Source organism: Myxocyprinus asiaticus, chromosome 12 (genome assembly GCF_019703515.2).
Source record: "Myxocyprinus asiaticus isolate MX2 ecotype Aquarium Trade chromosome 12, UBuf_Myxa_2, whole genome shotgun sequence".
Lineage (NCBI taxonomy): Eukaryota > Metazoa > Chordata > Actinopteri > Cypriniformes > Catostomidae > Myxocyprinus > Myxocyprinus asiaticus.
The window spans coordinates 3862589-3878319 of NC_059355.1; the positions used below are offsets into that span (position 1 = coordinate 3862589).

Here is a 15731-nt window from a genome sequence, read left to right on the forward strand (position 1 = left end):
ATTGATTTTCTATGTCAACAAGTGCTAGACGAAGGTCTTTGATGTCCTTTGCGACACGTCTCACTGATTTTTCAGCATTTCATGTCATGGGACTCGGTTTTTAAGTTCTTGTGTCTCTTATGTTAAAAGAATTTATTAAAATGCATCTTGAGACACCTGCATGCTGTGTCTAGACGAACAATGGCACAGCATGCAGGTGTCTCAAGATGCATTTTAATAAGTTCTGGCTTTTTTAATAGGAGAAGGCATTGGTAACACTTTACACTAAGGTAACATTAGTTATATGTTAACATTAGGTAACAACATTAGTTAACATGAACTAACAATAAACAATACTTTTACAGCATTTATTAATCTTAGTGAATGTTAATTTCAACATGTATTAATACATTTTACAAATCAAAAGTTGTATTTGTTAACATTAGTTGATGCACTGTGAACTAACATGAACTAACAATGAGCAATTGTGTTTTTATTAACTAATATTAACTAAGGTTAATAAATGCTGTTATAAATATATTGTTCATTGTTTATTCATGACCTATTAACTAATGTTAATGAATGGAATCTTATTGTAAAGTGTTACCAATGCATTCTGTGTGAACGGACCCTTAGAATGTCCAATTTAGAAAATGAAAAGAGCAAACTTGTGCATTAGTGATAATCAACCTAAAGATAATGGTAAGTTAAAAATGAATGCATAGCTAGTAAAATGAAATACATGGAACATATTTTATTTAATAAATGTAAAGTTTTAAAGGGATAGTTCACCTAAAAATGAAAATTCTCTCATCATTTACTCACCCTCATGATATCCCAGGTGTGTGTGAATTTCTTTCTTCAGCAGAACACATTTGAAGTAAAATATATAAAATCTATAATAAAATATCTCAGCTCAGCAGGTCCTTAAAATGCAAGTGGATGGTGATCCGCCTTTGGAAGCTCCAAAAAGAACAGACAGTCAGCATAAACGTCATCCATACGATAATTAATGGCTTCTAAAGAAACATGATCATTTTTTGGTGTGAAAATGATCAATATTTAAGTACTTTTTAACTATAAATCATCACTTCCGGTCAGCAGCATTATGCGTGTTTGATGTAATCGCGTTGGCACGTGAGACACGCGAGAACTAACGCTTAGTTGGTTTTTGTTTAGATCTGTATTTGTACAATGGTGCATTTTTGTGCTTTTCCTGGATGTCTCAACTGAGAGAAGAACGTGAGATTCCGTTCATAACATGCCAACACAAAAACGTGTGTCGTATTCACGTTGGCATGTTACAAACGTAATCTCACACGTGAACTCAATGCTCTCGTGAAGCTTACCGGAAGCAATGGTTTATAGTTAAAAAGTGTTTAAATATCAATCTTTTTCACACCAAAAGCAATCGTGTCACTTTAGAAGACATTCATTTAACAGCTGGAGTCATATGGATGATGTTTATGCTGACTGTCTGTGATTTTTGGAGCTTCATAAGTCTGATCACCATCCACTTGCATTTTAAGGACCGACTGAGCTGAGATATTTTTCTAATTTTCTTCAAATGTGTTCTGGTGAAGAAAGAAATTCACACACATCTGGGATATCATGAGGGTGAGTAAATGATGAGAGAATTTCCATTTTTGGGTGAACTATCCCTTTAATCAATTTGAATATTTATTTATACATGATTTAAGTATTTTACAATTTATTTAATTATTTTATTTTGAGATATTTGGCCCTCCTTACAGATTATATTGGCAACAAACAACAGAAAACTCGAAGCTCATGTGTGAACACCAGAGCACTGCGGTTTGCGCTGTTTCTTATTTGACATGCAAAGGGGGCATTTCGTAAAGGCTCAGCTGCCAAGGGCTGAAAAAGGGTGGCAAGTAGTCATGAAAAACTAAAATATAAAATGTTTGGACATAAAAGAGAGAATACAAAGTATGATATGACCCCTTTAAGATACGTTCTTAACTCTTTCTCTCTCTCTCTCTCCTTTCCCCTTCTCCCCCTTCTCTCCTGTTGTAGGTGGCGGCGTATCACTATTGTCAGGCTGATAACACATACACATGCCTGGTCCCAGAGTTTGTGCACAGTGTGTCAGCTCTGCTGTGCCGAGCTCCTCGCCTCAGCACCTATCGAGAGCTCTTACTGAGAGAGACACACCTGCAAGGTCTGCTCAGCTTACGTTCCTGTGTACAGGACCCTGCCGCCGCCTTCCGTAAGGGTGTCCTGGAGCCCCTCACACTTCTACGCAAGGGTGAGACGCATCACATGCTCCTATCATTAATCACACCATCAAAAAATAAATATGTTTGCGCAGGGGTAACGGGGGAGAAGAGAGCTCTTGCCTTGTTTAATTTGGCCCAGTACGGATACGAACAGATGGTCCTCGGAAATGACTTGGATCACAAGGAGCGACAGATGAAGGACTTAACAGGAATTTTAGATAATAAGACTGGAGCAAATTTCACGTATGGAAGTGAAGATATGGAGCTGTATCTCTCTGAACCCTCAGCAGAAAATGTTCAAGGTTCCTGGTTTGTAAGAGAATAAAGAGAAAACTAAACTTAAAACTTAAAATTAACTCTATTTACTTCTTAATACATGTTTCTGGTGTGATTGTGCACATTTCATCATGGCGTTCATGAAAAAGTTATCTTTGTAATCTTTTATAAATAGGTAATGACTCGCAGGCTCCGCCTCTGATATGACTTTCCTTTTTGGCTGACATCATCAAGGCCATGTGTGCTGGTGGATAAAGCTAACCAATAGCTAAATAGCTAGTTTAAGGCATTTCTTTAAGCTGCTGTTGTAAGTAATGCAGCCTTTTTGCTGCCATCTTGCTGGCGCAGTAAGTTAATGTTAATATAACAAAGGATATAGAATAGCAACAGTTATAAATAAATAAATATAGATTTGAAAAAGAAACATTTAAATGCTCTCGAGTGTGACAATGACCTTCAGCCTCTATGTTCTGTTCAAACGGTTTCTTGAAAAGTGGGCGGCGGCAGGGAAATAGTCATCAACAATAGACTATAAACTTTCATTCAGGTCTGGCTCCATGTGGTATGATGCGCCCACTTTTTTTATAATCCAGACAACTCCCAATGGATGTGACGATATCAAATTTTCATGTCACGATATTTGCTGAAGCTTTTATCACGGTATACAGTATTATCACGGTATTGAACTACATTACAAAAACGGGATGAAAGATAAACTTTATTGTTGTTCCCTTAATAATAACACGTTTAATTACTTTTTCAATACCAAACTGGTCTTTATATTAAGAGAAAACGAAGAACTTAAAGGGATAATTCACCCAAAAATTATCTCATCATTTACTCACCCTCATGCCATCTAAGATGTGTTTGACTTACTTCTGCAGAACACAAATGAAGATTTGTAGAAGAATATTTCAGTACTGTAGGTCCATACAATGAATGGTGGCCAGGCCTTTGAAGCTCAAAAAAGCAGATAAAGGCAACATTAAAGTAATCCATACCACTGCAGTGGGTTAATCAATGTCATCCGATGCGATCCAATCAGTTTTTGGGTGAAAGCAGATCAAAATGTAACTCCTTTTTAAATATAAATCTTGACAGCAGTCTCCTTGGCGATCATGATTTCAAGCTTGATTACACTTCTTTAAGTGCCGTCTAGCGCTCTGCACATGTGTCAAGCACTAGGAAGTGTAATCAAGCTTGAAATCATGATCGTGACTAGAGACTGCAATTGCAAAATGGACAGTGAAAAAGGAGTTATATTTTGGTCTGTTCTCACCCAAAACTGACTGAATCGCTTCAGAAGACATTAATTAAACTACTGGAGTTGATTAAAGTAATTTAATGTTGCCTTTATCTGCTTTTTGGTGCGTCAAAGTTCTGATCACCATTCACTTGCATTGTTTGGACCTACAGAGCTGAGATATTCTTCTAAAAATCTTCATTTGTGTTCTACAGAAAAAAGAAAGTCATTCACATCTGAAATGGCATGAGTAAATGGTAAAAGAATTTTCATTTTTGGGTGAACTATCCCTTCAAAAAGGACCCAAAAGTATCATAAAATTAGTCCTGGTGATTTGTGCATCATATTCCAAGCCTTCTGAAGGCATACAGTAAATTTTGGTGAGAAACAGCCCACAACTGAAGTCATTTTTCAGTGAAAATCTTGAGATCAGTTGCGCAGTCATAAGTGCATGAGGGAAGTTTATGTTTACAGTGACAATTTTGATAGTGAGGACAGAATTTTCATTTTGGGTGCACTATACCTTTAAGGGTTTTCTCAAATTAAGGGGTTTTTTACAACCATCTGCAGAACATTTAAGAAATTCTGACTGACCTTTGCATATTCTTCATGTTGGTCTCACGGTGTACTTTTGTTGTGTAGAGAGGAAGATTCCAGAAGAAGATTACATTATCCTGGTGGATGGTCTGAACGAGGCAGAGTTCCATAAACCAGACTATGGAGACACCATTGCCTCCTTCATCACCAAAATCATCTCCAAGTTTCCTACTTGGCTGAAGCTGATTGTGACTGTTAGAGCTAACCAGGTGGTGAGTTTTCTGTGTCTTGGCTTGGATGGTGCAACATGCTAACTGCTGGGCTCTTCAAAGTTTGACACAGAATGTTCGCAGCAGAACATTCTGTCGATTGCTTGGTTTTAATGCGGCAAATAACGCTCAGTTTGTTTGATCCAAACTCAAGACCTTCCCCTGGTCTCTTTTCACATTGTCATCAATTTTAGTAACACTGTAGCTGCAACTATTTTCCACTGTAGCTAGGTAATGACTCAAGACGAGAAGATGCCAGCTTCATCGTTTCATTCATGTTTTTGTCCCTTTTGGATAAAACACCAAAACTTTACATGCACAGAATAGCACTTCCGGATGTCTGCTGCATATGCATTTCTAGAGGTGCAAATAATGTAAGCTGCTCTCTGAAGGCAAACAAGCAACAATGAGACATGCTTAATACTGTATCACAAAATGAATAGTTTCATCTATAAATTCTGTTTTGTTGTGAAATGACTATAAAACCACACCTGTAAGTGCACATTCAATGTTAATGCGCCATGTTGCTACGTTTCCTGTCGAGGTACAACCTACAGTTTGGGTAATAAACTATATTATTTGGTGGAAGAATTGTTTTTCCAAATAATTATTAATAATAAATGTAACTGTTTATTGGACATTGGTGACTTTTATCATAATGCTGTTCCTGTCGTTTTATAAAAGCAATAAAGCACAAATTTACCACAGGTAAGGGGGTTTTCCACTTCATCATAATGCAAATTATACATCATCAATAGCAGTTCACCTCTGATCGCTTTCATACCATCTGCGAATTGGATAAGGCATTGATGGCTTTGGTGTCAGTAGCATTCAGAATGTTTTCAAATGCCTGCCCAGTGTCCTGATGTGCCTTTTTGTATTGCCGTAGTAATCTGTGCTCTCCAAATGGCTGCGGTGGTGGGTTTTAAATGCTGGTCAGTGGCTGGTGTTGGAGGGTGTGTGTAATCCAGGTTGATCAGATCTGGACTCTGGCCTGCAGGGATGGAGTTTATGTAAGAGGGGATAAGGGCTGTGATGCAACACCACAGATGCTCAGTGTGTCCCTGTACACTTTACACACACATACATTCTCTCGCTTTCCTAGAGCAGTGACACAAAACTGCCAGGCAAACACACCCCACCAGGCTGCTGGTGCTTATACTACATTAATCCTGCAGTTGTTTTGGCTGGAAAACATTTACATGTCTCGCATACAATTGACGATGATGGTGTAGTAAGATGAAAATTGCACTTGGACCTTAGTCACATAGACGCCATATTTAATTTAGCATGAATGAAAATGAGGCTGTGAGGGATAAATGTACAGTCTGTTCAATGAGCTGTTGTGTCTTATGCTCCATTCTGGAACCTAGCAAGCTGTTCAAAGGTACAGTCACACATACCTTCTCACACCGAAATTCCATGGGCGAAATACAGTCACCTCAATGGGAAACCGCCCAATCGTTATTTTCACGCGATGGATTTCACCTCGTATTAAAGTTTGGTGAACTTTGACAGGCGAAATTGCCATGTTGATCAATATGAAACATTGGTTTGGCGGTGACCTCCGTGTGGGCAGTGCTTCATAAACAGCTGCACTGAATATTCACAATGAAATATTTCTGCAAAGAAATGGTGACTAAGATACACTTGTATTTCATTTGATACTAAAAGTGGGTATGGGAATTGTTGGACATTTAATGATTCTGGTTACGATTTCTCTTATCTATTTCTAAACATTTCCATTAACAATTCTTTCTTTTGAGATATACAGGTGCATCTCAATAAATTAGAATGTTGTGGAAAAGTTCATTTATTTCAGTAATTCAACTCAAATTGTGAAACTCGTGTATTAAATAAATTCAATGCACACAGACTGAAGTAGTTTAAGTCTTTGGTTCTTTTAATTGTGATGATTTTGGCTCACATTTAACAAAAACCCACCAATTCACTATCTCAAAAAATTAGAATACATCATAAGACCAATAAAAAAAACATTTTTAGTGAATTGTTGGCCTTCTGGAAAGTATGTTCATTTACTGTATATGTACTCAATACTTGGTAGGGGCTCCTTTTGCTTTAATTACTGCCTCAATTCGGCGTGGCATGGAGGTGATCAGTTTGTGGCACTGCTGAGGTGGTATGGAAGCCCAGGTTTCTTTGACAGTGGCCTTCAGCTCATCTGCATTTTTCGGTCTCTTGTTTCTCATTTTCCTCTTGACAATACCCCATAGATTCTCTATGGGGTTCAGGTCTGGTGAGTTTGCTGGCCAGTCAAGCACACCAACACCATGGTCATTTAACCAACTTTTGGTGCTTTTGGCAGTGTGGGCATGTGCCAAATCCTGCTGGAAAATGAAATCAGCATCTTTAAAAAGCTGGTCAGTAGAAGGAAGCATGAAGTGCTCCAAAATTTCTTGGTAAACGGGTGCAGTGACTTTGGTTTTCAAAAAACACAATGGACCAACACCAGCAGATGACATTGCACCCCAAATCATCACAGACTGTGGAAACTTAACACTGGACTTCAAGCAACTTGGGCTATGAGCTTCTCCACCCTTCCTCTAGACTCTAGGACCTTGGTTTCCAAATGAAATACAAAACTTGCTCTCATCTGAAAAGAGGACTTTGGAACACTGGGCAACAGTCCAGTTCTTCTTCTCCTTAGCCCAGGTAAGACGCCTCTGACGTTGTCTGTGGTTCAGGAGTGACTTAACAAGAGGAATATGACAACTGTAGCCAAATTCCTTGACACGTCTGTGTGTGGTGGCTCTTGATGCCTTGACCCCAGCCTCAGTCCATTCCTTGTGAAGTTCACCCAAATTCTTGAATCGATTATGCTTGACAATCATAAGGCTGCGGTTCTCTCGGTTGGTTGTGCATCTTTTTCTTCCACACTTTTTCCTTCCACTCAACTTTCTGTTAACATGCTTGGATACAGCACTCTGTGAACAGCCAGCTTCTTTGGCAATGAATGTTTGTGGCTTACCCTCCTTGTGAAGGGTGTCAATGATTGTCTTCTGGACAACTGTCAGATCAGCAGTCTTCCCCATGATTGTGTAGCCTAGTGAACCAAACTGAGAGACCATTTTGAAGGCTCAGGAAACCTTTGCAGGTGTTTTGAGTTGATTAGCTGATTGGCATGTCACCATATTCTAATTTGTTGAGATAGTGAATTGGTGGGTTTTTGTTAAATGTGAGCCAAAATCATCACAATTAAAAGAACCAAAGACTTAAACTACTTCAGTCTGTGTGCACTGAATTTATTTAATTCACGAGTTTCACAATTTGAGTTGAATTACTGAAATAAATGAACTTTTCCATGACATTCTAATTTATTGAGATGCACCTGTAGATATATTTGGAAATAAGATATAAAAGCAGTCTGTTGCCAAATGATAAGATCATTTCAGATTTTAACAGATTAGATACTGTTTTGTTTTTTTTGTTGTTGTTTTTTTCTTTTTGGATTTTCTCCTCTTTTCTCCCCAATTTGGAATGCCCAATTCCCAATGCGCTCTTAAGTCCTCGTGGTAGCGTAGTGACTCGCCTCAATCCGGGTGGCGGAGGACGAATCTCAGTTGCCTTCGCGTCTGAGACCGTCAATCCGTGCATCTTATCACGTGGCTTGTTGAGCGCATTACCGCGGAGACGTAGCGCGTGTAGAGGCCCACGCTATTCTCCGCGGCATCCACGCACAACTCCACGCGTCCCACCGAGAGCGAGAACCACATTATAGTGACCACGAGGAGGTTACCCCATGTGACTCTACCCTCCCTAGCAGCCGTGCCAATTTGGTTGCTTAGGAGACCTGACTGGAGTCAGTCAGCACACCCTGGATTCGGACTCGCGACTCCAGGGATGGTAGTCAGCGTCAATACTCGCTACCCAGGCCCCCCCCCAATTAGATACTGTTTAACAAATCATAGATAAATGCAATTAGCTGCTTTCCAACACACAGTCCTGGTACTTTTCCCTTAGTAACGTTCTAGATGAGAACTCTTTGGGTGTTTCTCAGTTCTAAGAATGCAGAGAACGTATTTGCGAACTTATGAAGACCAGTCTTGACAAGCTACCTTGGAAGAACAAACTCGGAAGGACAGGAGGACACCGAATGCATCTATTGCGAGCTTTTGAGATGTGCTGTGATCTTCCTGTTGTGCAATTAATTGTCACAGCATATTTGAATCCAGTGAGAGAACTACTGGAATTATCACACCAGTGACAGCATTACTATCACACCAGTGAGGTATTGCAGCACTAGTGACATGTTAAAATAATAAAGTCTGTAAACACTTGTTTTCTCCATGTGTTTATTACTATATCAAAATATAGTAATATTTTACCAAAAAAACACGTTGACGGAGTATAACTTCTCTCATGAGCCATCAGACTTTCGCGAGCTTACAGCGGGAAACTCTTGAGGGGGGGAAAAAAACAATAAATGTCCTTCGTCTGCCACCGTAGTACCGTGTTCTTGCCCACAAGTCACCATCCAATCCATCCTCGAAATCAAGGACACATCCGGGTAATTTCCTGCGTCATCAATACTTGTGTTCTTGAGGATTGGAATCCAACTTCGGCAGTGGATGATGACGTAGAACGAGTCCGCGTGAATGTAAGAACACAAAAGAACACACATTCAGAAACAGCCTTTAAGAGGAACAGAACATCTGCTGAGAATTTTCCCTCTTGCATGCTCAAAAATAATCCCCGTAGTGACGTCATCTCATGTCGACCATTTTTCTTCTGATGTTGATGGCACGTGCGATTCAGTAGCAACAACAACAAAACCAACAACACTAATGGAGGACACCAGGGTCGGAGCTACACTTTTGTGAGGGCTGTTTTACACAAACTGTGGCTGCATCCGAAAACATAGGCAGCTGCCTTGCTGCTTAATCAGTTAATGGCTTAACCGACAGCGTTTGTGAATGAATGGAACTCTTAAGTTTACTGGTCTCAGATCAGTTTGAAAATGTTCCAGTTATCCTATGGTTACAGTTTTTGCACTGGGGGTATGAGCCGTGTGTGCGGTGTCCCTGACCTCACTGCACTTGTTGAACTCAGTGGAAAACATGTTGAAAATGCACTATAAACCTATTTATCAACAGTCATTTTACAATAAAGGCTTTTGTTAATCAACATATATTACTGTACTGAATTACTCACTTATTGACTAAAAAAAACATCTTGATGCAAGTTAACCACACAGTAACAGGCACTGAACACTTTCCTCATGTTCATTAGACTTCATGACGGTCAAGTTTATAATAGATTTTATTTACCCACTTTCGATAAACATTATTTATGTTTGTTATTATTACAAGTTTGTTTACTCAAGTTTGTCGGCTTTTCACATTTCTGATTGCTTTGTGCATCATATTTTTGACTAATCACAGGTTGCATCACCTCCCTCAGTCCCTCTAAAGTCCCTCTTAACGGCTAAGAGGAACTATAGTTCCTCATGTGCGAAAATGAAGAAAAGTACTTGTTCCAGGTAAAAGTACCTAAAACAGGCTTTAGTTCCTGCAGTGGGAAAGGGCCTATTCTTGCTAAATGTTTTTTTTTTTTTTTTTTTTTTTTTTAAATGGAACCGCTCAGAATAAGAACCGGTTCTCGGTTGGCAAACCTATCAATAAAAATAGTTCAGTTTTCTTAAAAATAGATTGTTTAATGCAATATTTGTGTGTGCTATGTATTTTATTGCTTATTAGATTATCGCGTCATTAGCTTAGCAAAATCAGTATCAGAATAAGAATGAGCTTTATTGCCAAGTATGCTTACACATACAAGGAATTTGTCTTGGTGACAGAAGCTTCCAGTGCACAAACAGCAAGACAGAGATAGTAATAAAACAATTGAATAAAAATAAAAAGTGAATAGAAAATATAAGTATATATAGAAATGCACAATAAGACAAAATATATATATATATATATATATATGTACAATATACAAATCTGTTATACACAGTGCAAGGGAATGTAGAAGAGGTTGGATATGTTGGATGAATATAAATAGACTAAGCCGTATATTGCACATAGTTATTGCTCAATGGGGCAGTTTTAACTGTTCATAAGATGGATAGCCTGAGGGGGAAAAAAACTGTTCCTGTGCCTGACAGTTCTGGTGCTCAGAGCTCTGAAGCGTCAGCCAGAAGGCAATAGTTCAAAAAGGTAGTGGGCAGGGTGAGTGGGGTCCAGAGTGATTTTTCCAGCCCTTTTCCTCACTCTGGAAGTGTACAGTTCTTGAAGGGAGGGCAGGGGGCAACCAATAATCCGCTCAGGAGTCCAAACTGTCCTTTGTAGTCTTCTGATATCCGATTTCATAGCTGAACCAAACCAGACAGTTCTTGAAGTGCAGAGGACAGACTCAGTGACTGCTGAGAAGAACTGCATTAGCAGCACCTGTGGCAGGTTGACCTTCCTCAGCTGGCGAATGAAGTACATCCTCTGCTGTGCCTTTTTCACAATGGAGTCAATGTGTGTCTCCCACTTCAGCTCCTGTGAGATGGTAGTGCCCAGGAACCTGAATGACTCCACTGCTGCCACAGTGCTGTTTAGAATGGTGAGGGGGGTCAGTGTTGGGGTGTTCCTCCTAAAGTCCACAATCATCTCCACCGTTTTGAGCGTGTTCAGCTCAAAGTTGTTTTGACTACACCAGACAGCCAGCTGTTCAACCTCCCTTCTGTATGCAGACTCATCATCATCTCGGATGAGGCCGATGACAGTGGTGTCGTCTGCAAACTTCAGGAGCTTGACAGAGGGGTCCTTGGCGTTGCAGTCATTTGTGTACAGGGAGAAGAGTAGTGGGGAGAGCACACATCCCTGTGCTGATTGTACAGGTGCTGGAAGTGAATTTCCCCTGTCTCACAAGCTGCTGCCTGTCCATCAGAAAGCTGGTGATCCACTGACAGATAGACGTGGGAACAGAGAGTTGGTGTAGTTTAGTTTGAAGTATAGCTGGGATGATGGTGTTGAAAGCCGAACTGGAGTCCACAAAAAGGATCCTTGCATATGTCCCTGGTCTGTCCAGATGTTGCAGGATATGATGCATGTTGACTGCATCATCCACGGACCTGTTTGCTCAATAGGCAAATTGAAGGGGATCTAGAAAAGGTCCAGTGATGTCCTTCAGGTGGGCCAACACCAGTCTCTCAAATGACTTCATGACCACAGACGTCAGAGCGACTCCTGTGAGTCCAAAATGCTATGGTCAAAGTCTAGTGAAATGAAGTCTTCCGTGTAGTGTTATTTGTGCCACGTACAGACTTGCTTCCTATGTAGAGCATTCCAAATCATTTGCTTTTGAGGCAACATGATGGTTAGGATGCTCCCATTGAAGGAGGAAGCATATATAGGCAGTAGGCAGCAAGGCAGCTCACTAGGTTTTGGAATTGAGCCAGATTTTTATTTTATTTTTTTTCCACAGAGAATGACAATCAACACAGAGGTACACAACAGTACAACACATTTAATGGACTGTACATCTGTACCTTATAGTCTAGTTTTCATTTGTGTTAAATGAAATATGCCATATACCCTGACTAAGGTCCATAGCTCAGTGCATGAGGAGTTCTACCGTGGTCCTTGTAGTATTCATATATTTTTCCTCTTGCAGTCATCAAGGGCACCCTGTTGTCAGTGGTTACAGCATAAAACTGCAATCTGAAAGGAACCATAATTATTCAAGAAAAAGGGGTTCTTTCACAATGCTGGTGGTCATTACTCCTGTGCTATGGTGCAGAACTACAGCTTTAAAATCCCAACTTTTTCATTTTAATTGCTTGTCTTTTTATTGCAACAGGCAGGAAATGGTGGTCTATTTTGATGCTATTGCTTTTTGAATTATGTAGGAATTGCATTATAAAGTCTTTTTGTATACTGTAGATTTTTGTTGTGTTATGATTTGTTTTCATTGGGTCACTAAAGGTCACTAAAACACCTAAATTAAATTAATAAAGCAAATTAAATAATAAATCAACGAGAAAGCTTGGTGTCACAGTGATTTTACCATGCATAAGGGTTGTTCTTAGGCTGAAAGACTTATCTTAGGATAAAACTAGTATTCAATAAATGTTTACCTTCATTAATAATAAACAAATAAATAATAATACATTTGTACAATAAATTATAATTATATTAAATAATAATAATAATATTCATAAATATTACTAATAATGTATTAAATGCATACTGTATAATATTATACAATAAATAATAAAAATATATATTTGTATTAATGTAATAATATTAATAATGCTAAATTATAAAGTATTAATAATAAATATGAATGATTAATAGCTACATTTCTGTTAATAATAATATGAATAAACATTTCTTCCACAAGGAAAATAGTGTATGCTTTTTGTGGTTGTCAAGCAATTTCTTTTATTTTTTGGGGGGAGGGTCATTTTACAAAGGCTTTGAAAACAGTTAATCCATTCAGAATTTAGAGTAATTAACTGTTTAAGAAATGAACTTCCGAACTTCATATTTTATTCTCATCGCTTATACTTACAAATGACTTTACGTTGGCTTTTGTTTTTATGAACTCACAGGAAGTCACCAGTCTCTTCCCCTTTCCCATCATCTCCCTGGATGATTTCCATGATAACAAGGACATAACCTCTGACCTCACCTCCTACATCCAGCACCGTATAGATCACAGCCCTGACATCATCAGCAACATCGCCATCAACGGCAAAGCTGACCCGGCAAACATCTCTAAGTTTAGCACCCACCTCGTCGGCCGCAGTCAGGGATCCTATCTGTACCTGAAATTAACACTCGACCTGTTTGAGAAAGGTAACCTGGTCATCAAAAGCTCCAGCTATAAGGTGATACCCGTGTCCCTGTCTGAGCTTTACCTGCTTCAGTGCAACATGAAATTCCCATCAGCCTCTGCGTTTGAGCGTGTGCTGCCATTGCTGAATGTGGCTCTGGCCTCTTTGCACCCACTGACGGACGAGCAGCTCTTTCGAGCACTGAATGCCGGCTCCATGAGAGGAGAGCTGGAGTGGGAGGACCTCCAGCAGCGCATGGACGCTCTATCCTGCTTTCTAATTGGCCGCAGAGACAGAACGCGCATGTTCTGCCACCCCTCCTTTAGGGAGTGGCTGGTATGGAGGGCCGATGGCGAGAGCACTGACTTCTTGTGCGACCCTAGGTGAGTATTGTCACTTTCTTTTGGGCACCCCTAAAGGAATAGTTCACCCAAAAATGAAATCTCTATCATCATTTACTCACCCTCATGTCGTTCCACTTCTGAATGACTTTCTTCTGTGTACCACAGAAGGAAATGTTTTTAAAGGACGTGCAGTTAGCTGATTTCAAGAGAGTAGCAGCTGATAGCGACTCACTTTAAAGCACAGAAAAGTGTCATAAAAGTAGTTCATGCGACTCGTAATTCATAATCGAAGTCTTCTGAAGGCGTGCAATCACTTTGTATGATGAACAAAGCGACACTCAAGAACCAATGGGGGTTTGCCATATTTTTTTTTTCTCCCCAATTTGGAATGTCTAATTCCCAATGCACTCTAAGTCCTCGTGGTGGCGTAGTGACTCGTCTCAATCCGGGTGTGCAGAGGACGAATCTCAGATCAATCCACGCATCTTATCACGTGGCTTGTTGAGCGCGTTAGAAGGCCCATGCTATTCTCTGCGGCATCCATGCACAACTCACCACGCGCCCCTCCGAAAGCGAGAACCACACATTATAGCGACCACGAGGAGGTAACCCTATGTGACTCTACCCTCCCTAGCAACCATGTCAATTTTTTTGCTTAGGAGACCTGGCTGGAGTCACTCAACATGCCCTGGATTCAAACTCGCCACTCCAGGGGTGGTAGTCACCGTCAATACTCGCTGAGCTACCCAGACCCCCGAGGTTCGCCATATTTGATTTAGACTCTGTTTACATCAGTTGAGTTGATCAAAGATTTAATTTGATAGGGAATAACGACTTAAATTTCAGGCTAAAATTTAATCATACAAAGTGATTTTAGTCCTTCAGAAGACTTGGTATAAGACAGGGATTTTCAAACTTTTTGGTGTCAAGGACCCCCAAATATGATGATCCCATTGCGAAGGACCCACTTCCTAAAATATTAAGCTAGTTATTCATTTAAATTTCTATAGTCCCATTTAACACTGTGAGAAAATAATAAACATGGTATTATAAACACATGCTGTTTTTATAATACCAAAATTAAATACTTGCCATTTATATTTTTATTGTACTAAAGATAAAAATAAATGAGTAAAATATAATCTTATTAAAATATATATTAATAGCTATATCTGTGCTTTGTATTAAGTTGACAGCATATGTTTACACAATATCAGAGTAAAGTTACATGTAAAAACATGAAGAGAAACATTTTCAATTCAAATCAAATACATTTTTTATAGCAGTTTTCACAATAAATATTGTTCCAAATCTGCTTTACAGAGAATTCTGCTTTACAACCTCCAGTAAGTTAGCTAAAGGTGACAGTGTCGAGGACAATCAAAAGATATAACACATATATAAGATATAAGTATAATCTATCCCCAATAGCATGAATGTTGCAAGGAAAGAGAGATGAACACATTTTTAAATATGTATTTTAGAAATATTTAATATTAATTATATTAATATTTTGTATATTTGTTTTATCTCTGTTCAAAACTATGGCTGTCAAGAGAATCATGTATAACCGTATGATTTTCAGCCAGTCTTTAGAAAGCAGACTTTTTGTTGCCTTTTTTTTTTTACTTTTTCACAGACCCCCTATCACCCCCTTGAGGCCCCCTGGGGGGTCCCTGGATCCCAGTTTGAAAACCCCTAAGACACACAAGTCACATGGACTACTTTTATAACACTTGTGGGTGCTTTTTAAAAAGTGAGCCGCTATCAACTGCTATTTTATTAAAATCTGTGATTGCGACATTGCTTAAAATATCTCCTTTTGTTCTTGCAAAAGAATGAAAGACATATAGGTTTGAAACAACATCAAGGTGGGTAAAGCATACCTCAAACTATGTCATTTGTTGAGGAGACGTGTGCTATTAGTTTCCTACATTATTGGCTTACAATTTTCGGCTAGCAGATAAAACGGCCAAAAAAAAAAAAAAAAAATAGACTAGTATATCAGAAGGACAGAACTCAGATATCAGAATATTAAAGAGACTTGGGGGTGGG

General features: G+C 39.2%; 1 protein-coding gene across 3 annotated transcripts in view; it reads left to right on the forward strand.

Moving 5' to 3' along the window:
- LOC127449667 (protein TANC1-like) overlaps positions 1-15731 on the forward strand; it is a 134001-nt gene that overhangs the window by 89342 nt on the left and 28928 nt on the right. For all 3 annotated transcript variants that reach the window (XM_051713219.1, XM_051713220.1, XM_051713221.1), the window contains 3 exons: positions 2017-2248; positions 4381-4547; positions 13108-13715. In XM_051713219.1, the coding sequence (XP_051569179.1) occupies positions 2017-2248; positions 4381-4547; positions 13108-13715 (1007 nt within the window). The remainder of the gene's footprint in view (positions 1-2016; positions 2249-4380; positions 4548-13107; positions 13716-15731) is intronic.